We start from the raw sequence: 27,351 nt of genomic DNA on the forward strand, positions 1-27,351 counted from the left end.
AAAATAAATCTTAGGTACAGATTTGATTGACATTTGTATCAACTATCAAAGAGCTCTATCATCACATACCACCATTAGCTCCATTAACCCTGCTAATGGATTGATTGGTTCAACACACTGTGAGCAGGACCACTACTGATATATGTATCCTTATAGATGTCTATTGTTGACATAACAATCGAAAATTCTTGGCAACTGTTTTGGAAAAAAAAAAAGGCTCTCTACCTTTGTCCGTGCTATCTTGAGTTAACTTTTATTATACAGGAATCATTGGTAGTTTGGTTTCTCTCCATGCTGGTAGATCTTGACCTCCATGATAGAAGACAGAGCCATTGTAAGGAGGCCTCTGTCACAGAGAAGCTTAACTGCAAGTTACCCCAACTGTTTTGGTCTGAGCTTTAACAAGACCATTCTGATTTGAACAAGTCCTGAAAAATGTGTATGCCATAGCTGTATTTTTCCTGTAAACTAGAATTAATATGACTTCTTGAATGCTGTGAAAGAAAGATAAAAAGACTGGAGTGAAAGTTTTGTGAAAATAATTAATTTTAATTCAGTTCTTATGAAAGTAAAATGTTAGTTACTTCACTCCTTTAGAAGGTGAAACTTGTTTTGGTTAAATATTAACTAGAATACTATTTTCAACTTTGAGTTCTGTTGCTTCAATTCAGTTAAGAGGCAAGGAAAATGAAGGAGCTTATAACACACAGTAACAAGATTAATAGAAAGCAGACTTTTTCACAAAGCAAAAAAAAATTGATTATTTAGTTGTCAGGAAAATGATAGGAATAGTATGTATAGATTGTCTTGCTTTGAGACAAGGACAAGATAGAGACTATTTCATCTGATATTAAGATACCAATAAGAAAAAGCCTATTGATTCTAAAGGCTATGATTCAGTAGAAATAATTTCTCTTGGAAGCTACTTTTCCATCTTGAAAAGTTTCAATGTCCTTTCTCACTTGATTTATATAGTTCTGTCTATCACAGAAATATGGAGGTTCAAAGCCTCATGATGTTTGAGAAGCCATCATGGTGTTTAATTCATACTCCTATGAAGGCATAAGTAGACCAGTTCATAGCTTTAGCCCATAGTCCTGAGACTCCATAATTCATCCATAATATTGTATAAAAATGACCACAGAGCAATTGATAAGCCCATTGAAAAGCTACTTTGACAAGATAAATGCTACTTAAAATGATACTTCTCTGCATTTTCATTTTTAATTTTTGGCAGTACTGACTTTGAACCCAGGGTGTTGCATTTGCTAGCCAAGGGCTCTACCACTTAAGCTACTCTTCTAGCTCTTTTACCTTTAGTTATTTCTCAGATAGGTTCTTATGCTTTTTCCCTGAGTTGGCCTTGGACTGTGATCCTTCTACTTGTGCCTCCCTCACAGCGAGATTACAGACATACACCATTTGGCTTGTCCCTTGTGATGGGCTCTCACTAATTTATTTTGTCTGGTAAAGGAGCCTGAATAACCCAGTGAGTTGGATAAGCCATCCAAGAACTTAGCACTATTATCAGAGCTAATGCACAGAGGAAGGAAGACACAGGGACCAAGAACATAATCTTCAAGTAACTCCAGTTACCTGGAAATCAGGTTTGAATTGACTTTTCCATCCAAGGAAGACAAAATTAGAGATAATGGTTTGAATTGACAGGGAGGTAACTATTTTCTTAATAAAAAGATCACACAATGTTGGGAGCCGGTGCTCTCTATATTCCTAGAATTCAAGTGCAGACCAGTAGACATCAGGTTATCTGTCCTGCATGAAAGACTGAATCCTGCCCTTGATTCTCACAGGACCCGAGCTGCCCTCTGGAGGGTGTTTGGAAATTTGCAGAAGAGTCAGGCAATCGCTCACTGTCTTACAATGATCAAGGGCGTTTCAAATAATAAAACTCACCCTACATCTCATGTCCTGTATGGCTTTCAAACATCATACAAAAATAAATGCATCATAAATATACATTGCATGTACTTTACTATGGAATAACAGTGGAAGTTTTCTACAGGAATCAGGTAAATAATGAGTATTGAGATGGATATGATTTTTTTTAAAAAAGTACTCAATAATTTACTTCTTCTGTCCATAGAATATATTCAATATATCATGGATTTCCAAGTACTCATATAGTTTTAAAGAATTTCTGTACAATAATTTATTTTTTGCCATGGCAAATATGAGTCAAAGGACTTAAGGGCCAGGTGTCATGGAACACACCTGTAGTATCAACTACTCAGGAGGCAGAGATAGGAGGATCACAGTTTGAGGCCAACCCAGGCAAAAAGTCAGCTAGACATTATCTCAAAAAACAAGCTGGCCATTGTGGTACACACCTGTAATCCCAGGAGGTGCAGGTTAGATCACGTCTAAAACTGGCCCTGGGCAAAATGATGAGACCCTATCCAAAGCAAACTAAAGTTTAAAAAGGTTAGGGGGCATGGCTCAAGTGGTAGGTTGTTTATCTAACAAGTAAAGGCCATGAGTTCAAATCCCAGTACCACAATAAAGAAAGAAAGAAGGAAAGAAAGAACTCAGTGTGTCTTATGCACTGAGTTGGAGAGATATGTACCTATTGGGTAAAGTGAAGAAAAGTTTGGTTTTATTTTGGTTGAGGTTTTCTAAGCATTTTCTAGAAATGCCTTAGTGACAGCAAGCTATTTATAGTACTAATAGCACATGTCAGGGAAAATCTACACATAGCTACACGGATGAACATGTGGAGTGCCACTGATGACTTGAGACTCTTATGAATAGATCGATGCACATGTGCTATAGAGACAGTGTTGTCAGTAAGTTGCATTAACTATTCAGAAATTTTTTTATATTTCCATTCCACGCATTTAAAATTTTGAGATAGACAATTACAAGAGGTCTCTGTTGTAAAGACTTCATCTTGATATTATGCATTTACTCTTGACTTGCTACTCTTACAATGCCACTGTCCCAAGAGGTGTACAACACACCTTTTGCCAATCCTCCATTGCCTGTGACCAATTATGATACTCTGTTCAAAGTTCCCTCTAGTATCAGAAATATATACCTTAATGCGTGGTAGATTTTTAAACGCTGAAGATGAGTTTTGCTATCATTATTATTGTGTTGCAGATCCTTTTGGGCTACAGTGTTATGTGTTAACACCTGTATGTAATATGTAATGCTCAAGTCATTTACAGTTCCCTATCATTTCTTTATATTTGGAAACTTAAAGCACTTCTCTTCTAGTTATTCACCAAATATAATAGGTTATTGTAAACCACAGTCACCCTAGAATTGATTCTTCCTATCTGACTGTATCTTGCTACCCATTATCTAGCCTTCCTCTGCCTCCCTCCCTCCTACCTTCTTAGACTCTAGTAACCACTATTTCATTCTAGAAGATATATATTGTAATACCTAGTGTCACTTCCAAGTTTTCTGTCATAATATAAGGAATTATTTAGATATAACCCTACATAGCAATTTCCATCTCATTTGTACAAATATCACATGTCCCTCATTTTTCCTTATCTGTGGCTTATTATTTTCCTTGGAATGAAGTAAAGTCATTTACTTCTTTGTCTCATCATATGCAAATAGCTATACTTTCTTATTTTTTATCCTAACTATAGTTTTATTCTAGGGTATACCTGTAATCTATGCTTGCTCAGTTATCTATTATTAGTTAATTAATTTATCTTAATGCTCACTCTTTTAATTTATTTTTATATTTCTTGAATGAAGGGCTACTGATATTTTACTTCTTGTAAACCTGACCTTGTTCATGTTAGTTATATGTAGGCTCCAGCAAATTCCATTATGTTTTTCAGAGTAGTTGTGTCTGAACACATCTGTACTATTTTGTTATACATTATTTTTTCTCTATCTTAATTTTACATTAGAATTTTGAAATTATATCACATTTTTAAATCAACATGTGGGTTATTTTATCTGTGAATTTCTACTTAAGTTGATAAAGAGGACATTAGATAGTATTTATTTGAGAAGGGAACATGTCTGATAGGGTTAAGAACACTGTTGAGATCTTCCCATCTTTAAAATCCTAACACTACTTGGTTCCTTTAACCATTCCAAGAATGATGAGTTGTCCTCCAGCACAGAATATATTCCACCCAAAGATTTATACTGAGTTGAACATACTATTCTTGTTAGTATAAATGTCTATTTTATTAAGAATTGGTTGTTTTTCTGTTATTTCATTGAGTCAAGGAGCCCATGTTCAATCAAGTGATGCAAAGCTAATTCTTCCAGTAGGACCATTTCCACACCTTTACCTGTGCACGCCTCTTACCTAGCTTGACGAGGTGGAGCAGGGAGGTGTTACTTCCTCTTTCAGTGCAAGCAGTGACTGAGAGGTTGTAGATGTCCCCAGGAGGCAAGCTGAGAATTGCAGTCATGACATTGCGTGTCACCTGTGAGACCATGAAAATGAAGGACTTCAATTTCTAATGACTGAGCCAGCACCCGTCCCGCACATGACAGGCTACCGTAGACATTCCCTTTCTGTTCTATGTTGCAGCCTACAATATATTAAGGATATTTTAAGGATAAGTTATAGCCTCCAAAAATTATATAAAATATTTGACTTGGATAAAGGCAAAATGCCTTAAAACGAATGATACATATCAGGTTGAACAATTTTTGCAATCCATCCCTTAATTTTAAATGATTACTCTGATATTTTCCTACATATTCACATCGAGTTTTAAAAAGGCAATTGCTGGATTGTTACTGATATCTACATTCTGAGAAGCTCAGAAGAAACCTAGCCATGTGTACATCCACATGGCTCCTACATAAAGGCAGTATTTCCATTCTCCTCTACAGCTGGAGGGGAAATTGTGACCTAATTCTGATGAGCGGATTCTAAGTGGAAGCCAAGCGGGCTTACATCCTGTAAGTGCTGGGTCTCCTTCTCTCTTTTCCTCTCCCTATAGGGTGGGTATGGAGGTGGTGAAGGCACAGCTTCCCCTATGCAGATGAGGGCTCCACTTACTACAGAGCAACAAAACAGAACAAATATGGAGACCCTCATGAAAGAGACGCATACTTCTACTTTACTTGATCCACTATTTTTGTTTGCTTTTATTGTGTTTACCTTATCCACTAATTGATACAACACTAAAAAGCTTAATAAAGTAGAAGAAAAGAAATTTGTATACCTGATGTACCCAAGTAATTAGGTGTTGATGATATATGAAGAAAAATATTGAAATGTGTTAGCTGCAGTGCTCTTGAAAATGTTTAACGTCCTAAAGAAAAAAGCTCAAATCAAAGCTTTAATTATAAGTGAATATAGCTCACTTGTTAAATATTAAAAGGTAAGCTCTATGAAAAGAGCAATTTAATTTGGGGTTGCCATTCTATCTCCAGAGCCAAAAAGAGTGGCAACTGGTAAACATTTCTTTAGTACTTTTGTGAACATCTAATGATTTTCAGTAGTTCACGCAGTAAATGTTCAGATGCCTAATACTGGAATTCAAAGAAACATACGCTCTTTTTAATTTTCTTCCTTCCTTCTGCGACAACCATCCAGTGCAGCATTCTGGAATGGGACAGGTCAGTTGTGTCATCCCCATATGTCCAGCTGATGTACAACAGACTGTTGAAATATTCCACGGAAGTGATTTCTGGAGCCACTGGGGCTACAAGGAAAGGAAGAGGCACGATTCGGAATAAGAGACTAGTAATTAAAGTGCTTATCAGGAAAACATGTAATCCCAAACAGCGTTGATTTAGGGAATTATAATTCATACCAATGATGGCCCTGGGAATTAGTGGAGTGGAGCTTGGGGTACAGGCTGGGCACTTATTTTATAGGAACTCAACTTGTGTACCTCAGACCCATCTGTGCCGAAGATATCAAGGTCTTTCATACAAATCACGGTTACAAGATTCCTAAAATGTTTGCTTGTTTGAGTCACACTTGTTACATTAATCAGTTAATACTAATTAATATTAATCCTAATAAGCATTGGTGAGGTTATTACCCAAGCACTACTGGAAGACGTGGGTCCTGAAATATGAAATCTCTTTCACTTGGGGGCAATGAAGATGGTTATGGGAATAAAGAAGGTGGAGAGAAAGAGTAAAGATAGAAGATGCAGTACTCCAAATAGAACAGAAGCCATGTTATTTTCATAAGATAACCAAGCAACATCATTGTATGTCTAGCCTATCCTTCATAGAAGACTAGGCTCTTCACAAATGTTGCTAAAACAAAACACAAAGGACAGAAGGAACAGATTTTGTTATCACCTCACAAAGCCAAATTCTAACTCCAAGCTTATTGTACTTTATTTTATATTCCAACACACTGAAATCTTAAAAAATGTTAATTGAGGAGTTATTACTAGCCTCACAGCATAAGACTCCTGAAAGCATATTTTGAAAAGTCATGTATAATCTTCAAAATCTTAAGAAGTGAAAACATAATTTAAGTTCCACATGTAGATTGGTTTTTAAAACAATACAATGATCTATTCTGAGACACAGCACAAAACCAACTAAAATATTTAGTGGGAAATTTGTATAAATCCTAAAGAATGGTTTTCTTTAATGAGATGCCAATAGTCACAATAAACACGACTGATCATGCATTCAAAAGTGATTATTCCCTGATGAAACTGAACTAAAAAGTAGGTTTCTGTCTCATGTAAAATAGGAGTAGCATTTGTAGCATATTTAATACCACAATATTGAAGTACCAAAGATATTGTTATGGTTTGGATCTTAAATGCCCCCTAAAGCCCAGGTGTGAGGGTCTGCTCCCCAGCTGAGGGTGCTATGGGAAGGGATGGAAAGGTGAGGGACAGGGTTTGATTGGAGGTGTTGCCTCTGGAGTGAGCACTGTCCCCGCCCTTTTCTCTCTCTACTTCCCAGTCATCATCAGGTAGGCAGCTTTGCTCTGCTGTGTGCATCCTGCCACCATGTTCTCTCTTGCTATGGACTTAAGTCTCTGAAACCATGAGCCAAAGTAAATCTTGACTTCTTCTCAGTTGATTATCTCAGATATTTTGTCACAGTGATGGGAAACTGACTAACACAAATATGAACACAATATTCTACCATTTTCTCTCTTTCTCTATGTCTCTTCTTTTTCTGGTGGTGTTGGAATTTGAACTCAGGGCTTCATGCTTGCAAGGCAGGCACTCTACTCATTGAGCCAGCCTTTTTTGTTCTAGTTATTTTGGAATAGGATCTCACTTTTTGCCCAAGCCGGTCTGGAATGTGATCCTTCTATTTTATGCTTCCCACCATCGCTGGGATGACAGTTGCACACCATCACACCTGATTATTGGTTGAGATGGAGTCTCGCCAACTTTTTGCACAGACTGGCCTGGAACTGTGGTCTTTCCATCTCAGCCTCCCAAGTAGCTAGGATTACAGGTGTGAACCACCAGCACCTGGCATATTTCAGAATATTCTGATGAAGAAAAATAGCTGTGACTTCTCTATAGTCTTTTAATATATTCCAAGGTACTTCATTTTATACAAATACATATATTCCTTCAAAGGTTTTCTTCTCATGTTCTAACTTTACTGAGGATAAGAAATAATTTTAAAATTACAAACTCAGAAGTTATACCTGCCACCCATGAGTACTAGGTACTCATGGGTACCTAGTACCCATTTTGATACTCCAAAATCTGCTGCTTTAAAATCTAACACATTGCTAAAAGGCCACAAGATGTCACTATTTGTTTATTAATCATTATTTGTCAGATTAGCATAATTACTATGAACTTGGCTTGCAGACAAAGTTGTCTAACAAAGAAAGGAGAGTTGAGGTCCTAATAAATCACATTTAATTGAAACACTCCATCCTATTTCTACCATACAGTTTGCCAATTTGTATTTAAATTCAAAGTATAGGAAAGCAAAGCAAGAGAAGCTCACTTGTTTTAAATAAAATCTTTATTTGAAATGATGCAAGAAAGACAAAAAAAGGTAGAATTTCAACTGGCATTATAAAGTAGTAATTTATATTATATTGTGTAATTCTGACACTATGCTGTGAGGCATTTTTATACCCATTTTTTGGATGTGACAATTGACACTGACTCTGTCTACATGCTTTGATAAAACTGCAGACCTTTTGTGTCAGCTTACCTAAGTCATTTGTCAGGAAAAGGCAAGAAATTCCCAAAGTCAATTTATCGGGGACAACAAACTGTTCACCAAGGCAAGTAACTCATTCATTAACCACAGATTATTTATCCAGACTTGTTACATCTCCCTCTCATCACTGCCCCACTTTAAAAGGCACACTTTGAACTCTTGTGGTCAGAATACAGATTCCTACAAATACTTTATTACTGACGTCCCCTTCCGAGACACTATAGACTCAAGACACCAAATTTTGCTCCATTAGCTGGTTGTCAGGTAGCATTTTGGAGAGTTCTGCTGATAAGAAAATAGAAGCTCAGAATCATTAAAGTAATTTGATCAAGGACTAGGTGTGGTGGTGCAGGCCTGTGATCCCAGCTACCTGGAAGGTAGAGGTCTGGAGGCCAGTTTGAGGCCAGCCCAGGGGAAAAGCTTTCAAGACAATTTGGGCATGGTGGTGCACATCTGTAACTGCAACTATAAGGGAAGCATGAGTAGAAAGATCAAGGTCTGAGGCTGACCCTGGGCAAAAAGCAGGAGACCCTACCTGAAAAATAATTAAAGCAAAAAAGGGCTGGAGGTGTGGCTTAAGTGGTACAGCACTTGCCTAGCAAGGCCCTGAGTTCAAACCCCAGTACTGCCAACAAAGAAAAAGCCCTGCAAGATAATTTGCTTAAAGTTCTACAGCTAGACACAAGCAGACTCAGGTTCAGATGTTAGGTCTTTTTCAGATAGTTGTCCTGTGTAAGAAGAAAAAGCTAATAACAATAAATTCAACTGGAAGAATTTAAATATGTGATTCTTAATACAGCCAACAGCTTAAACTAGTTCATATTAAATGATTGATTTTTTTTTTTTTGATATTCTTTCACTTACCTATTCTGATTTTACCCTTAACATCTGGAACAGAGACACTGGTTATTGGTTAGTAAGGAGAAGTGGCATGCCATGAGCATTAATTGTGTAAAATTTCATGTCTGATTGTTTTGGTTCATTTGTTTCATTGATAAGTTTCAGCAGAGTAAGGCTAGATGTTCAGTGAGGAAGGAATTTTGCGAAAATTATTTGTCATCTAAACAATATTATTCTCTTCCGTTTTCTCAGTGCCACTCTAAGGAAGGCCATATTGTCCAAAGAAAAGTTCTTGAAGAATTTTAGTTCAAAAAACAATGGTTGTTGGTTTTTTTTTTTGCAGGGGGAGGTGGATTTCCATTTTTCACTGCCTTCTCTGACTGTTGATAACATGACTACTTTATCCAAGGCTTTTAGTCTCTAAGACTAATAGTTTAAACTTTTTATTTGTGTAAATTGATTGTACAAAGCAGTGGGTTTCATAATGACATTTTCATATACTTATATAACGATATATTTTGATCATATTCACCCCACATTACCCTTTCTTGTCCTCTCCCCCTCTCACTGGCCCTTCCTTTTTCCGGATGGTCCACTTCTACCTTCACGTCTTTTTAAAAAAATCTGGATTCTGCATATAAGAAAAAGCAAGTGATACTTGTCTTTCTAAGTCTGGCTTATTTCACTTAACATGATGATCTCCAGTTCCATCCATTTTCCTGAAAAAAAAAATTCTGTTTTCCTTTATGGCTGAATGATACTTCATTGTGTATGCAGGTCGCATTTTCTTTTCTTTTTTTTGTGCTAGGGTTTGAACGCTGGGCCTTGTGCTTGCTATGCAGGCTTTCTACCACTTGAGGCACACTCCCAGCCCAAGGCCACATTTTCTTTATCCATTCATCCATTGATGGGCACGGAGGCAGATTCCATGAGTTGGCTATTGTGAATAGTGCTACTATAAAGATGGGTGTGCAGGTGTCTATTGTATGAGTTACATTCCTTTGGGCAGATTCCCAGCAGTGGATAGCAGAATAGTATGGTAGTTATATTTTTAAAGGAACCTGATTTCCATAGTGGCTGCACTAATTTACATTTCCACCAACAGTGAATAAAGTTCTTTTTCCCTGCATTCTCACTGCCATTTGCTGTTATTTGTTTTCTTGGTAATAGACTTTGACTGGAGTGAGATGGACTCTCAGTGTCATTTTAATCTGCATTTCTCTGGCAGATGGACTTATTGGTCATTTGTACATCTTGGGTTTTTTGGGTTTTTTTTTTTTTTTTTTGCTTGTTTGTTTTTGAACTCAGGGTTCCATACTTGCTAGGCAGGTGCTCTAAAGCTTGAGCCACACCTCCTAGCACTTTTTAACTTTATTTTGGAGATAGGGTCTCACTTTTTACCCAGGTGGGCCTAGATTATAATCCTTCTATTTTAAATTTCCCACTGTCACTGGGATAACAGGTATATACCACCACGCTCAGCTTTTTTCCATTGAGATGGAGACTCATGAACTGTTTGCCTGGGCTGACCTGGAGCTGCCATTCTCCCAACCGGAGCCTCACAAGTAGCTTTGATTATAGGTGTGAATCTTGGGTGCCTGGCTGCACTTCTTCTTTTGGTAAGTGTAAGACTAATACATTTTGCTAAATAACTTCTTTAATAGAGAAGTCATAATAGAAAATAATAATGGATAATTGATACTATTATTTTCCCCATCTTAGATATGGAAAAAAATTGAGGCTTAGAAAAGTCAACTTGCTCCAGGTGATAAATGATATGAGGCAGAGCCATGATTCAAATACAGGTCTATCTGTCTCCAAGGCCTTTTCTTCATAACTCCTGCAATGGCCCTCCTACAGTCAGTGTGCGACTTTAGAAATGGCCTAATTAGTAAAGAAATGCAGGTCCTTTAACAAACATCACCACCAAATGGGTAAAATAATTGAGTGCTCAGTGTGAGTCTAAGGGCTTGGCAGGCCCCATCTCTATTCTGCTTAATCCCAACTGAGGAGCACCAGCCAAGGGCAGTGACTCAGAATACAAAATAATACTTTTTAATTTTAAATGTCATCAACTAAACATACAGTGAGTGACCAGAATCAAGTATATGGTTCTCTATGATATGGATGGTCAATCAATGCCCAGTGAATGACTGGCACTTCCTGGAAGTGTGGGCCCTCAGAATTACATCCTCCCTTTTGGAACTATTTCCCATGCACCACTCACCTGTTATGAAGCTGATGGTGGAACTGTCACAGCAGCTCAATTCTGGATCTCCCCATGTCACCATGGTCACTCGAAAGTTGTAATACCATGCTGGTAACAAATTAGCTATTCTCTAAAGGAGGATGAAAAAAGGAGATAAAAGACTGAGGGGAAAGTAATGCTTTTGAAATAGATTTACTTCCAATAGGTCATGAAAAAATTTAGTGAATATTTTTATTTATGTTTTGCTCCATTTCAAATTCTTTTTGAAATGAAGTGAGTCATAAATAAAATGAAGTAAAGAAATAATTTTAAAAAGATGATTCAGAGGTATAGAACAAAATACTTTGAGTACTAGTACCATTTTGCATTTTCCTAATGTATATTGCAGAATGAAATAGCACTCATTTGTAAGTGACTGTACAAATCCATCGCCTACTTCTAAAAAAAGGGACTTCTCACAACTGTCTACTGTTCCAACATTGACAATAAGCAAGAGTCTGGTTGAGTGGTCATTACCAGAGCTGTCAATGAGTAATTATGATTTCACACATAACCCATCATAACCTGCACTTTAAAAATTATTCCTAAAAAGAAACAATAAATAAAAAAATAAATAATTCCAGTCTCAGGGCAATTATCCTGTGTTTTGAAAACTATCTGCAATGTGTTGGCAGCACAGGTGGTATTTAACTGCTTTAAAGATGCCCAGATAAGTCAGCTCTAGAGATTGACAAGATGAACTAACCATCAAAGGAAAACCTGTTGGGTTTTCCTCTTCAGGTGCAGAGAGGAACAATAAGCACTGACAATTCAACTCTGCTTTGAGCAAACTCATTAGAAAAATTATTAAGAAATACAAATTCAATTAGGGGTGAAAGCTAGTTTCACACAATTCTCTCTCTCTCTCCCTCTCAAATATAAAAACAGAAACCCAAACACCCAAAACCCAAAAAACAACCAAAAAATCCTTGAATGTAGGAAACACCCATGTGTATTAGGAAGTGATCTGGTTTACAGATAACATTTCCTACAAACTTCATGACACAGGCATGTCAGTGTATGTGGGAAGGGTGACAGTGGGTGAAGGGAAGATTACCACTGAAGCAGTCAGGGAGACGGTAGCTGCTATTTCATAGTAGGTTGTCCACTCTGAGGTCATTGTCACAGGATTGAAGTAAAACATTTCAACCACGTATTTCCTGAAAACTCCTAAGTAAGGTCTGGTCCAACTCAGGACCACTGCAGTCGGCCCCAAGGGATAGAGCATCAAATCTTTTATTCCAGTAGGAACTAAAGAGAAGAGGGGAGGATAGTAAGGAAAGAAAGCCAAGAAGGAATGTTTAATATCAGCAATGGCTTCAAGCTTATTAGTATTAACTGACTGATATAACAAATACACTCAAGCAAGCAAACGTTTTAGGAACCTTGTAACCAGGATTTGTATGAAATACCTTGATATCCTTGGCACAGATGGATCTAAAGTATACAAGTTGGGATCTTATAAAATAATAATCAGGGATTTTACTCTTCTTATACCATCATTGAAAACTAAAGTGTTTATCCAAGTAGCAAATGCTGTGACTGTCCTCCAAATATCAATGTTAGTTACTTATTACAGTATTAACGGATTCAACAGTTGTGACTTCAGTGAGCCATGGATGAGACTATTCCCTGTTCATTCCCAAAATTGTATCTGTATTGAACATGTACAGATTTTTCATGTTATTATTCCCTAAACAACAAAGTAGAACAACCATTTACATAGCAGTGGCATTGAATTGGGTATTATAAATAATTATTCTACCAACGGATGAAGATATATGGGAGGGCGTGTGTAGATTATGTGCACATACTACCTATTTTATATTAAGGAACCAGACCATCCCTGGATTGTGGTACCCATGGATGGGGAGTGCTGAGAGAGGGTGGTGGTCCTAGCAGTAATCTCCTCAGGACACTGAAAAACCACTGTACCCTGAAGGTGAAATATCGAGTGAACTAGAATAACCCTTCCATATAGGATGACAATGATCTCCCGGGTTGCACCCTTTCAACAAGTACTCCTGATAAACATAGGTCATTATTCTTGTGGCTGGCAACTTACCAATGGCAAATGTCACAGGATCTGAAGGTGGCCCAATCAAAGGGCCTTTTCTTAGATATATCACAACCTGGTACTGGGCACCGGGAACCAGATTTTCAATCATCGGTTTGCTTGAGTTCACCTTAAACCAAACATCCGATAAGATTTATTTAGAGCTGGGCTTTTAGAGAGTGATACAGAGGCTTAAGTGATATTTGGGGACTCTGTGTGGAGCCACAGGTGACTTTGCAATCCAGAAGGCTTTGCTCAGTTTGGGGAAGGTCAGGTTTCAAAATTAGGATGTGTAGCCCGTGTGAACTCTGAAGGGAACCCAGAACCTTGAGATTCCAGGGCTGGATTTAATAAGCCCCATGGACTAATTCATATGCAGCCGTGGCAACGTAACCTCCACACTAGAGACATGTCAGCCTCTAGCTGTAACCAAGTCAACAATGCCATAAGGAGAGTCCAACATCCTAAACTGAAGTGTGCACAAGTGTCTTTAGTCTCTTGTCACTTAGAAGTGTAGATTATCTAATTATAGAGCTGAAAGTGACCTCAGGAATGATCTAGTCCAAACCTGTCATTTAATACATTGAGAAAGTAAAGGCAGAGAATGGTCAAGGTCACATGTCAGATTGGGACTGGAAGCCTAGTGTCGTGACTTCTCATTTACGCTAGGGGCAAGTCATTGGGCTAAGCATCTAGATTAGTGGTGAGCACTTTACTTCTTTCTTTCCTTCCTTCCTTCTCTCTCTTTCTCTTCTTTCTTTCTTTTTCTTATACTGGGGATTGAACCCAGTGCCTTGCACGTGCTGGATCAGTGCTTTACTTCTTGAGCCATGCCCTAAGACTTGAACTCTCAATCCTACTATCTCTGCCTTCTGAGTAGCTGGGATTACAGAAGTGAACCACCATGCCTGGCTAGGTCAGCTCTTCTTCATTGCTCTTTTTTTTAAAACTGTTGGTTTTGTAACAAATGCCATAAAGAGAGAAATAGTGAGGACATGTAGATAAACAAAATGGATTTATTAAAGTCAAGTGCTGGTAAGAACAAGGATTGAAAACTCCACTACAGAGTAAGAAGTGAGCAACTTTGAGCTCTAGTGCTTTTAATAGTTAAGACAGTCTTAACTCTTGTGGAAAGAACCAGGTTCTCTATTCAGACTGCCCCCAAATAAATCCTGATTCTTCTCTGTATAAGCATGGGGATTTATTTATACTTTATTTAAAATTATCACCTTGGGGGTCAGGCACAGTGGTTCACAGCTGTTATCCCAGATACTTAGGAGGCAGAGATTGGGATGATCACAGTTTGAGACCAGCATGAACAAAAAGTTAGCAAGACTCCATATCAAAAAACAAGCTGGTACATGCCTTTAGTCCTGGTTACAAAGGATGCACAAGTAGGATAATGGCTCAAGATTAGTCTCAGGCAAAAATTAAGACCCTATCTGAAAAACAACTAAAGTGAAAAAGGAGCGGAAGCATGGCTCAAGTGGCAGAGCACCTGTCTAGCAAGCTCAACACCCTGAGTTCAAATTCCAAACTGCCAAAACATTAAAATAAATAAACAAAAATTTTGCCTTGGTTTCTCCATTGCTAAAATACAGTCTAATGATAATATGACTCATTGAACTGTGAAAATGCTTCAGTCAAGGTATCAAGAAATATTAACTTTTATGGTTAACTGTTTGGGGCTCTAGAATACACACAGTGCAGAGTTCCTGCAGGAAGGAACCCGAATCAAAGAAGAATTTTGTTGACAATTTATGTTGTAAGTTTTTCTTAACGCCTCATTAAGTTCTTAAGGATAGGCTGGTGTGGTGCATACCTGTAATCTCGGCTATGCAGAAGGCAGAGGTAGGAGGATCATGGTTCAAGGCCAGCCTGGGCAAAAAAACTGAGACCCTATTTGATAAGCAAATTAAAAGCGAAAGGACTGGGTGTATGGTTTTAAGTGGTGGAGTGTTAGCCTACTCAGTGCAAGGCCCTGAGTTCAAGCTCTCGTACCACTTCCAAAAAACTATCTTGAGGATAGTTAGGTATGGTGGTGCACTTGGGAAGTGGAGGTGGGAGGATTGTGAGATGGAGGCCAGGCTGGGTGACAGAGTGAGCTCCAGTTCAGCCTGGCCTATGAGACCCTGCCTCAAAAACCTAAGAAAGGTCTTAAGGATCATCTTAACACTGGTGATAGGAGTTTTGAAGCAGAATCTGATTATACTCAGTAGAAACTGTATAAATTTGGTTGCTTAAACTTGCTCTACCCAAGAATGCAGCAAACCAAAATTTCTTTTCCATTGCTTTGCCAATACAAGATTAATAGGGTTAATAAATGAGCATTTCCACCTTTCCTGTCTTACTTGTACCCTTTCACATCAGAGCTGTCATTCTACTAGCAGCCTGTGGACAAAGTTAGTCAGTGAACTGTCCCATCTGACAGGGAATTTCCTAAAGAGAGAAGTGGTGAGTAAGAATGCATGTGCAACCATTTTAGTTCTTAAAATTACAGTCTGTGTATCATGCATGATAATACCAAGACATAGTCATTGTAAAAACTGCTTACAACATAGAAGAGCAAATAAATTTGGCATCATTTTGTTCTCTTTCCTCAAGTCCTAACAGTTTGGTTGGTATTTTTCTAGACCTTCCTGTAACACAGATTTATACATAATATGCTATGGAACCATAAGTATAACTGATATTGCTCCAAACTTTTCTTCTAAATTTGTAGATGTCTTAACACACCTGTAAATGCTAACCCAGCTGATTAGTCGCTCATTTTTGCCTACTTAGACTAACACAGGACATAAATGGTACAGATTGTTTCAGGTTAATATTAAAGTTTCTTTTTTTTTCTTGAACTCTTGGATATAGAACCCAGGGCATATTAGGCAAGTGCTCTACCATGAGCTACACCAAGCCCTTATTTTTTGGAGACAGGTTCTCTCTAGGCAACCCAGGCTCCTCCAGCTTCAGCCTTCGAAGTGCTGGGAGCCGCTATGCACAGTGTGAAATTCCTTTAGTTTTATAATATTTTAGGCAGCACTTGATTCTAACTATTCACATGAATGCCTGGAATCATAGCCACATAAATATGCTAAAATAATAAATCCACTGTAGGGAAATTATACTTGTCAAAATCAGAAGTTGCTATGTATATCACATTACTTACAAAGATAAGATGACAATCACTTTTTTCCAAAACACTTTTTTTGGTAACAAATTATAATCACCAATTTCCTTCCCAATTGCTGAATATTTACTGAACACCAACCCATGTTTATTATTCCATCCCTCTGTGTTCTTATTTCTATTTAATTAATTAATTAGTAATTAATAGTTATTATATTGATAATAATAAATCAATATTTTCTTCAATTTCCACCCACTTAGGATTCTAATATTTTTTCTGGTTAGCTTAATCTTCAAACCCTAGAACTTGGAAGACTTCACTGGCATTCCAACAGACAGGAACAGTTCTACCCATCTTTAGCTAAAAAAATAAGAGGAAGACATACTAGAGACCTTGAAGAAATATATGGTAGAGTGGTAAAAACTGGGGTTGAATTAGATAGTTGTGAAGGTTCCTGTGAGTCTGAGATGGTCCTATTTCTACTTCATATGATCCTTTCACCACTGGATTTATTTATTTTATTAGCACATAATAGTTGTACAGGGGAATACATTGTGATATTTACATATGCGAGTGATGTATCTTAGATTTACCCCCTCCATTGTTCTCCGTTATCCCCTCCCACCTTCTTAAATCAATTTCAACAGGTTTCAGTCTTCTATTTTCAATATATGAATACAAAATATTTGCCTTCATTCACCCTTTCCTTATGCCCACCCCTCCCATTGGTATCTACCCCCAGAAAAGACCTACTTTACTCTCTTGCCCTTTGTTTCCTTTTTAAGTGTATATTGTTGGTTCAAGGGGTTTTGCCTTGGTACGTCAGACTTGTACATATTGTGCTTTAATCAAATTAACCCCACCCTTGTTACTTACTCATTCTCTCTCACCACGCTCCCTTAATAGTCAACAGCTTACGGGGCAGTACGTTACATTATATTCATATGCAGAGGGGTGGAAATGAGTGTCTGCCTGGAGTGCCTGCCTTGCAAGCACGAGACCCTGAATTCAATCCCCAGTACTGCCCAAACCAAAAATTCCTCTAGTTTTTCTGCTATACACTTCCCACCAACTGGGGCTCTTCCATTGAGGACCTCTGGAGACTCTTCTCTCCCTCTTTTGAATCAAAAGGTACCCAGATAAGTCTGGATAATAATAAAGTGAATACTTTTGTTCTACATATTCTTCCTATCCTCCAGACCACTGCATTAAACATTGAATCCTTTTACCTTTATTACAACCCTAGAAGGTAGAAACTGACTTTTCCCTACATTACAGATGAAAACACTAAGATTTAAGAGATTAAAAGACCAGCATGATGGTACACAGCTGTAATCTCAGCTACATTGGAGTTGTAGGTAGGAGGATTGTGACATGAAGCCAGCCATGGGCAAAAGACACTATTTAAAAAGTAAGTAAAGCTAAAAAAAGGATTGGGTATGGCTCAAGTGGCAGAGCACCTACCTAGCAAGCATGAGGCTTTGAGTTTAATCCCCAGTACCACAACCCGCCACCCCCCAAGAAAACCCACAATATTGTTCAGGTTCTCACAGCATGGAAATTATAAAAATCAGGTCTGAAACCTGGTCTGGAACATCAGTCTCCCTAAATCTCAGTCTTCTGTGTAGCTTGAGATGACAGATGTGCACCATGGCACCCAGCTATTGGTTGAAATGGGGTCTTGTGAACGTCTCCCCATCTGAGCTTCCCGAGGAGCCAGAATTACAGGAATGAGCCATTGGTGCCCAGGTGGTTCTTGTACTTACGTATCTTCATCTGAAAAGTGAATGTCTGACTAACTGGTCGTGGGTGATGGTGGTACAATGATAACACAACCCTCAAAAAATCTTGTGGTAACCGAGGTGGCTCCTAGAACCACAGTGTTTCATTTCCCATATTTGACTTTAAATATAGGCCTCTTACCCACTGTCATCCTTAACAGTGTCATTCCTGTATGTTGAGATGACACTGGGAAAGTACATTTAGACCAGCCTTTTCTGGCTCATTTATAATTGATTATATCTCTCTGTACCTTCAGCTTTTGGTAGATATGTGAAAGATAACAGATTTTGTACATTAGATGAGGCAAGAAAAAAATGTGCCTTGGACAGTGGAGTTCTAGGTCACTGTCTGTGAGGAGCCACATTTTCCTGCCAGTGCAAGGAGCCAGTTGTATGGGCTCTGCTTAGGGAAGGAAGTTAATGAGCTGCACGATGAGCTGTGATTGTCGGTAAATCAGTTTAGCATATTTACTCTTTAATTTAATTCAAGTTTAAGGGCTGGCTTCATTCCCAAGTAAGGGCCTATGAACTCAGTGTTCCAAAGGCCACAATTCCTGAATCTATCTCGCCAATTTCAAATGTCTCACTGTTTGAATTTCACGAATGCCCAATTGTCCTGGGAGGAATGGAAATGTCGCAAATATTCTCCACATGAATAGATAATTTATTTTTTATTGCCTTTAGGGAAGAAAACAATGTGTTTCTAAGACACCAAAACCACATAATATTGCCCTACAGAAAAATAAAACCAGATTTTAGGAAAATAGGACCCAGTCCTGGTTCATAGGGTATCTTGACTCAAGTTGCAGTTTAATTCATGATTGATGATGGGGTTGTGTGTTGGTTCATAGCCACTCACAGAACCACTGATTTTCATATCATCTCCACCTGCCCCACAATCTCCTTTGTGTTTGGGTAGCTCCTATTGATCCTTCAACATTCTTCTCATAGGCTGAGCTTGGTTGCTCATGCCTATAATCTTAGCTATGTGAGAGACAGAGGTTGGAGGACCAATGTCTGAGCTGGCCTGGGGAAAAGAGCATGAGATCCTATCTGAAAAATAACTAAGTCGAAAAGGGCTCAAGTGGTACAGCACCCGCCTAGCAAGTAAGTGCAAATCCTTGAGTTCAAACTCCAGCACGGGAGATAAGAAAAACAAAAACAAACTCAGCTGTGATTAGTAAGAAGGAATTTTTTAATATATATAACTAAATTCCAAAGTATTTTTTTCAGTGAGCATGAATTACTTTTATAGTTAATAAACATTTTTTTAAATGGAGAAAAAGTTAAAAAAAAAACAAACAGAAAAATCCAACACATTCCAACCCTGTGCTCAGTTGTCTCCTCTTCTGGGAAATTTTTCTGGCTGATTTTCCAGTTCTCTTCCTCCTGCACCCCCACCCGCCCTGTTTCACAAGATCAGCGTTTACTTCTAGTAATTTCTGTTTGGTATTTGACTTGTCCATTGTTCTTACTAGGTTATAAGCTCTGCACAATCAAGACATTTAAAAAATCTTGAACTCCAGCACCTATGCTACCACTTGATACACAGTAGGTACTCAGCAAATTCTCTTGAATAAGGAATGAAAGCGAAAGGAACATGGCTCCCTCCAAGGGACAGGAAGATGGCTGTAACGGAAAAGACACTCCCCGTCATTTCCCAGCTCCTCTGAGACTCTTGCTAATTCTGCTCCATAGACACAGGTAGGAGACCTCAGCTGGGCTTTGTATAGGGGGCTCCTTGCACTGCCTGTAGGCTGGGCTTCAAGGGGTGGCACCTATCTGCCCTGGCTTTTCCTACCTGGGTGCAGTACTGCTTCTCCAGCCTCTGACTCTCCTTTTGCTTCTGGCAGGTCAGGGACACCACAGACACAATGGTGCTGTTGTGGTTCTCTTGGGAAGATGTCCAGGACATCAAGGCAGTGGTTGAGCTTAAAACATGGACGCTGACATGCTGGGGCTTCTCAGTCAGTTCTTCAATCCACTCTCCTGTAGGACCTGAGCATTTCCAGTGAGAACACAAAGGAGGTTGCACACTGAGCTTCTTGAGATAAAAGATTCGAGTTTTTAAAATCATGGGTTTTCCTGTTATTCCTTACTAAGAAATTCGAAGGATATCCTCTGTCCAGCTACCCAACTCAACTCCACCACCTCCCTCTGGTCCAAAGTACACCAGCATCAGCAGCAACCACAGAACAATTTTACTGACAGACAGAAGCTCCACATCAGTTATTGGTGAGTCTGAGAGCATCCAGGCGAATTTTTCACTAAGGCTTGGGTGTGGGTATATGGGATTTCATCAGTGTTCGTAATTCCTTTTCTGTGAGGGTGCTTGGTTTCTAGAAATAATTGCTTTGAGTTTCAAATTAGCCTCTACTGCAATCCTGTGACAAAATTTAAATTTGCCAGCAGCAGGAACAAAGAGGCAGGCTGTGACTATGTTAAAGAGACAGGCAACAGGCTGGCTCAATTAAAGAAGCCGAATAAAACCTGGGTGATATTTGAAGAACCAGGGGGTTCCTTATAATAGGATATAGCCACAGTAGCATCCATCATTAGCTTTGATCCTGTAGGTTTCTAAACATTTCAAAAGGAGCAAGAGGCTCTGCTTGGGGTATAAATGATGCAAAGGAAATAATAATTAAAAATGGTAATAATGGTTGCAAAAAGACATGGCACCCACTATGTTTTAGGCAATATGTTAAGTCTGTATGTATTAACATATTTTAGTCCTTTAATTCTTACAACAAACCTGAGACAAGTACCAAGCCCCACTTTTAGGTGAAGACAAAGAGGTAGACATCGGGTAAGGAGAGATGGGATTCAAAAATATGTAGCCTGATCCCCAAATCCCTGCTTTTAACAGTGCCTGAGGCCTCCTGGAGCATGATGAAATACTGAAAAGTTCTGGTTTGGAAACAGGAAAATTGGTCAAGGCTCAGGTTTGCTCATTATTCATGTTGCAACTTTGGGCAAATGATTTAATGTCTCTGAAAGTCAGTCATTCATTCTGTTGAGTTGACAAAAGCATGGTGGGTTAGAGCAGAACAGAACTTCAGATATCTACTGTCTTATTTTACTGATGAGGAAACTGAGGCCCAGAGACTAGAATGACCTCCCCAAAGTCACAGAGATCCTAAGTAGTTGTACCCGATAACACAGCTTATCCTAAGATATATGCCATTGTAAGACACATGAATATGACTTTAGTCATATTCCCAAATTCTAAATCCTGGTTCTGACACATGAGAAAGTCACTGAAATTCCTGTGACTAAGTTGTTTTTCACTTTAAAAATGAGGATATAAAAATGTTTCCTTCATAAGGCTGTAGGGGAACTAATAAGTATCTCTCTTAATTCTCATTTCTGGGAAGGCCTTCAATACTACATACATATAAATCATAATGCAGTACTATAAATATGGATCTTAATTTAATAAGTCTTAGTTTAGTAGCTCAATGGCAGGATGTCTGAAACAGCTTGACCATGAAAATGGGCTGCAAATATTACTTAGCTGGTATGTGACAGACGACACTATGCCCAGTGGACTGCACTCTATTGTTGCTTATCTACTCAGGCAAGTACAAGTATTTATATCTGCACTATGTTTTTTAAACCAAACAAGTATATACAGTACACTTGACAACTCTTTATCATGGAATGGAACATTTGAAGCACTTAAATATCATTCTTTTATTGGCAGAGAAAAGAATGTATAGTGGTATATATTTTTCTAGGTGAATATTAAGATTCATGTCTTGAAAATCATCATACATTTGAGCAATTCTGACATATTCTGAATGACACTTATCACTGGATACTCTTGTTCTTGTATAGAATAGAGCAGCGTGCCAGACAGATGAAAATGATTCAATAACATTTGTTGAATATATAAACCAATAAACAAGTAGAATTTTATAATTTGGTATGAGAAGTAAATGTAACAAAAATAAAGCTAGAAAAATGTCACCCATTGTTCTATGTGTTGTGCTGTGCTCTATGAAACACGATCAAACCTCACAGAAAAGCCCACGTGGCCAGCATGGTTGAGGAAGGGCTCTGCACTTGGGGATCTCTTTGTTAGTGAATCATTTTTAGACTCATGAGAAGAACTGAATAGTCAACTTAGTTCTCAAACCGCCCCCCAAAACTTGCAGTTCATAGGTAATTGCAAACACCTTTGCTTTGCATACTCCCCAGATATTTGAGGCCTTTCATGAATGGTGACATTTTTGGTTTCTTATGCAAAAATGTTACATGGGGACATTTCCAATCTTTCTAAGCTGCTAAATAAACTGGTATCCTCTCTTCCCTTGTCCTCCCCTCCTGCCCATCTTTTGAGGCCTGCTTGAGGCAAAGTGGTATTTTGCCCTTAGAGAAGTGATGATAGTGGGTTTCCTTTTTTGAGAGTAATTTTTATCCATGCTTTGTGGTTTTGCTTTTTGCTGATTGAAAGGCACATTTAACTGCTGATATGCTGGGTAACTGATGTTTAGCCTCTAAAATGCCAGTAAACATAGAGTTGCTAAAATCATGACAGACACATGCACTGCCTGTACTGCCCTGAGAAGCCTGTTACCCCTATGGGGTTAGTAGAAGCCTCCCTAAGACTTGATCCTGGGGCTTTCACCCTGCTCTAGTTTCTTCTTTTCCCGTCAATTGCATGGAGCCCACCCGGGAGTAGCCACACTTGAATCCTTGTCTTTTGAGCTCCACAAGCTCCATACTGTAATGAGATTTCTCACATAATCCTATCATACTAAATTTCATTATGGCCTCAAACAAAAGTCATGTTTCCCAAACTGTGTGACCAAGTCCTTGGAGAGCTTGTTACGGCCAGTCTGGAAGGTCAGTTTAATAAATGTTCAATTATCACAAGAGTAAAAAATAAATCCTCGAGTTAAATCCCTGCGTAGTTTGCTACTGTGAAACACACATCTCTTTCTGCTGCTGTCAAAAGCTCATGGATCCCAGCCTCTCCTGACCTTGAGGAAGTCCCAGGGTTCCCACCGTTTGTGAATAATTGACATTGGAGCATCCTTATCTCACCAGTTTCATTGTTCTAGCTCCCCGGTTAGCACAGAATAATCTCTTTGCTACTTACTGAGATAAAAGCTGAGTGATTTTGCTGCCTGACTTTTTCGAGTTTCACAAGATCCTGAGGAACTAAAGGTTGCCACAGATAACTTGTATTTCCCAGGCTCCTTCAGTTCTGCAACAAATTCATGTGTTTCTTCATCCACCATCAAATATTCAGTAACGTTCTCTGGATGATACACAAAAAAGAACATGTATAAATTGACAGCCCCTCAAGCCCATCAATTTTGTAGAATAGGAATTTATTATTAGTACCTCCTTTCCTTTTTCAAGTTCAATTATATCTGTTAACTAATAAGAAAGATGAACAAGTTTAATTTTTTCATAATACATTAAAATATCAAAACTAAAATCTGATGTCTGTCAATAAAAGTAGGAGTGGGTGTATTGTAAAACCTTATGTATTTGTACCAGAGAAAGTCATATCAATAATAGAAATAGAATGGTAGGAAAAGTTAATATTGGCTTTCTAATTTGAAATAAGAGATACTAACTAGCACTAAATATCTTATAAATTCCTTATCATAGCATCAATATTAGAAATGCTTTAAAATATATTGAATTATTTCTAGTTAGTGAAACATGGCAACCTCATGTTTTGTGATCATCTATTGGCTTCTAGAACTCATAAAAGCAAGTATTAGTGTTTGTTGTGGTGATAGATGCCTGTAATCCCAACTTTTTGGGAGACAGAGGCAGGAAGATCACAGTCTGAAGCTGGCATGGGCAGAAATGTGAAACCCTACCTGAAAAACAAACTAAAGCAAAAGAACTGGGGGTGTGGCTCAAGTGACCAAGCACTTGCTGAGTAAGCATGAGGTACTGCATTCAATCCCCAGAACTGCCCCCCCAAATAAGAATTGTTTTATTTTACATTGTCTCAGAATCTCTCTCTTGCTGTTTATTATTTCATTTGAAGTTGATACCACCAATTGTAACTGCAATAGTCTTCAAAAGAACACACTGCAATCCTATTAAACACACTATTAAACTTTCATGGAAATAGGCAGTAAAAACAGATTTTGGGTTACAAGAAATGATGTTTCATAGAATAAATTGAGGCACAGACAAAAGATAGATTGAGACTTTAAAAATAGATACATATATAAACAATTCCAAACAAACAGCTTTTGACACAAATAATTGTAAATGACAAAGGATTTCAATTTTATATATTTGGGTATGGTTGATTGCTCTGTCACTTAGCATAGAATAATCCATGGACAATGTATCTCATTCTACTAAATAAAAGAAGAATAAACAATATGTCATACACAAGCCTCATGTCCTCCTGTTGAAAATAAAGCTCACTTTGACATCTTGACAGCCTTTGACATCCAAACTACTGGACTAGACAATGAAAAATGAAGTATTTTATTGTAAAAAAATTAAATAGTTATAAAGATCTGCCAAAGAACAACTGAGCTACGTCATGGCACTCTTTTCATGAGTTAGTTGACTAAATTATAAAAACTGAATCTCAATTGGTGTGTGAGTGAATCCATCATCTAATGTAGTAACTGCAGTGGAAACACATGCGTTGTTGCCTATTTTCCTCTTGCTACCAGCTCCTCTTTGGGAAAATTTGATACTGGTTCCAGAGGGGCCCACCCCAAGAGGAATAAGAATAGCTGCAGGAGTAGAACACAGGTCTCAGACTCATGGGGAAGAAGTTATTTTGTCAGAATTTGGAGGCTACTTAAAAAGCTGGACATCGATCTACCATTTGATCCAGCAATACCACTCTTGGGGATATACCCAAAAGACTGTTACTCCAGAGGCACCTGCACATCCATGTTTATTGCGGCACTATTCACAATAGCCAAGTTATGGAAACAGCCAAGATACCCCACCACTGACGAATGGATTAAGAAAATGTGGTATCTATACACAATGGAATTTTATGCAGCCATGAAGAAGAATGAAATGTTATCATTCTCTGGTAAATGGATGGAATTGGAGAACATCATTCTGAGTGAGGTTAGCCTGGCCCAAAAGACCAAAAATTGTATGTTCTCCCTCATATGTGGACATTAGATCAAGGGCAAACACAACAAGGGGATTGGACTGTGAGCACATGATAAAAGCGAGAGCACACAAGGAAGGGGTGAGGATAGGTAAGACACCTAAAAAACTAGCTAGCATTTGTTGCCCTTAACGCAGAGAAACTAAAGCAGATACCTTAAAAGCAACTGAGGCCAATAGGAAAAGGGGACCAGGAACTAGAGAAAAGGTTAGATCAAAAAGAATTAACCTAGAAGGTAACAGCCATGCACAGGAAATCAATGTGAGTCAATGCCCTGTATAGCTATCCTTATCTCAACCAGCAAAAACCCTTGTTCCTTCCTATTATGGCTTATACTCTCTCTACAACAAAGTTAGAAATAAGGGCAAAATAGTTTCTGCTGGGTATTGGGGGGGGAGAGGGAGGGGGCGGAGTGGGTGGTATGGGAGGGGGTGGGGGCAGGGGGGAGAAATGAACCAAGCCTTGTATGCACATATGAATAATAAAAGAAAAATGAAAAAAAAAAAAGAAGTTATTTTGTCAGAAAGACTCTTGTTGCATGTTTCACAAATTTGTGTGTAAGAAAACAAAATTTCTCCAGGATATTCTGTAATATTTTATAATGGCTAGCTACTTAATTCTAAATATTTCAAATATAAGGTTTCCCCCAGTGGTCTGGGATATGTGAAATTTTCGGCAGTGGGATCTACATAATTACCAGTAATTTCAGCTTGTGAGTCTTCCAAACCTTGACCTAACACATACATCTAACTTATGGATTTTGGTTTTCTGTTTTTGTTCACTTTGGATGCTCACTCAATTTTTCCTTTTCTTGCTATTTTTCTTTAGATATTAACTGTCTACCATCAGCCTCCCTTCTTAAACTCAAATTAAAAATTAGAATTTCCTTTTCTTGTGTGATTTCTGATTTCTTATTTCCTACTGTTTTACCTTCTCTTTCTACATGAATATTGAACCCATCGAAGGCTGTAGGTGGCTTTGGTGGTAACCAGCTCAATATCATCTGCACGGGGAAGAAAGAGAAAGAGTCTGATGGTGACTTCTCTGTCCCACTGAGTGGAGTGTTATTTTCATATTTTGTGGGAAGTACGCTGACAAATTCATCTTCATTTTCAGGAGCTGCAGTTGCACTGTCCCACCAAGAGGGCTGAGATGTGGCTTCATAGTCACTGCTGTTAAAATCAGACCAACTTGAAGAAATGTTGCTGGAGGGAATCTCAGGAGTTTCATCTGTGAAATGGAAGAGTTTGTCTTTTCCTGCTGAATCTTGTGATTTTAGGAATGTTTCTTCTGGGAAGCTGCCACTCTGTTCTTCCCAGTTGTTTTTGTTCAAGTTTACAAAACGAACAGAAATATTTCGAGGTGGATAGGGGGCTGAAAAAGACAGAATTTTCAATTTCAGTAACTTTTAATTCTGTTATGCTGAGTACTTACTCTATGAGTGAGTCAAATACATGACTAGATTTACCAAACAGCCTTTAACATTACTTCTAATCTATAGACAAATATACATGGAGAACAACTGTGGTTTTAAGTAGACATATTTCCAATATTTTGTGGATGTGTACATATGAACATATCACAGTCACACTTTCAAGTTATTAAATTGTGATAGTATGCTTGTGTTAATTTAACAAAGGCTGAAGCAAAGTTATGTAAATATTCTTTATCATAATCTCACTCAAAAATGTGTCTCTGTTCTTGGATTATTATTACAAAAAACTCAACTGTGGTTTACTTATATCTATCAAGGTAGACTCCGTGTGACCTAGCAGCACACAGAGGAGAGGCATACAAGAGCTGCCTTGAAAGATGCTGACACATACATTGGAAATATGGCTTCATGCATCACTTCTCTGAAATTTAATGTATTAGCACAAAATGACTATGAATTATAGAAGCATACATTTCTAGAGGTAGAAAATTACAAAGACATATCATTGCATGATCTCTGCCTGCAACAATTTCAACTGTCCTTCAAATAGCAGCTCAAATACTTCCTTTCATAAAATTTAATAAAAACTAAACTCTTCCCTTCTTTATACC

At 38.2% G+C, this 27,351-nt stretch overlaps 1 protein-coding gene across 3 annotated transcripts in view; it reads right to left on the reverse strand.

Annotated features, from left to right (window-relative positions):
- Ptpro (protein tyrosine phosphatase receptor type O) overlaps positions 1 to 27,351 on the reverse strand; it is a 233,533-nt gene that overhangs the window by 71,459 nt on the left and 134,723 nt on the right. For all 3 annotated transcript variants that reach the window (XM_074075999.1, XM_074075998.1, XM_074076000.1), the window contains 8 exons: positions 26,236 to 26,679; positions 23,287 to 23,448; positions 19,984 to 20,180; positions 13,287 to 13,407; positions 12,279 to 12,472; positions 11,201 to 11,312; positions 5,506 to 5,657; positions 4,304 to 4,424 (listed from right to left, as the gene is read on the reverse strand). In XM_074075999.1, the coding sequence (XP_073932100.1) occupies positions 4,304 to 4,424; positions 5,506 to 5,657; positions 11,201 to 11,312; positions 12,279 to 12,472; positions 13,287 to 13,407; positions 19,984 to 20,180; positions 23,287 to 23,448; positions 26,236 to 26,679 (1,503 nt within the window). The remainder of the gene's footprint in view (positions 1 to 4,303; positions 4,425 to 5,505; positions 5,658 to 11,200; positions 11,313 to 12,278; positions 12,473 to 13,286; positions 13,408 to 19,983; positions 20,181 to 23,286; positions 23,449 to 26,235; positions 26,680 to 27,351) is intronic.

Source organism: Castor canadensis, chromosome 6 (assembly GCF_047511655.1).
Source record: "Castor canadensis chromosome 6, mCasCan1.hap1v2, whole genome shotgun sequence".
Taxonomy (NCBI): domain Eukaryota; kingdom Metazoa; phylum Chordata; class Mammalia; order Rodentia; family Castoridae; genus Castor; species Castor canadensis.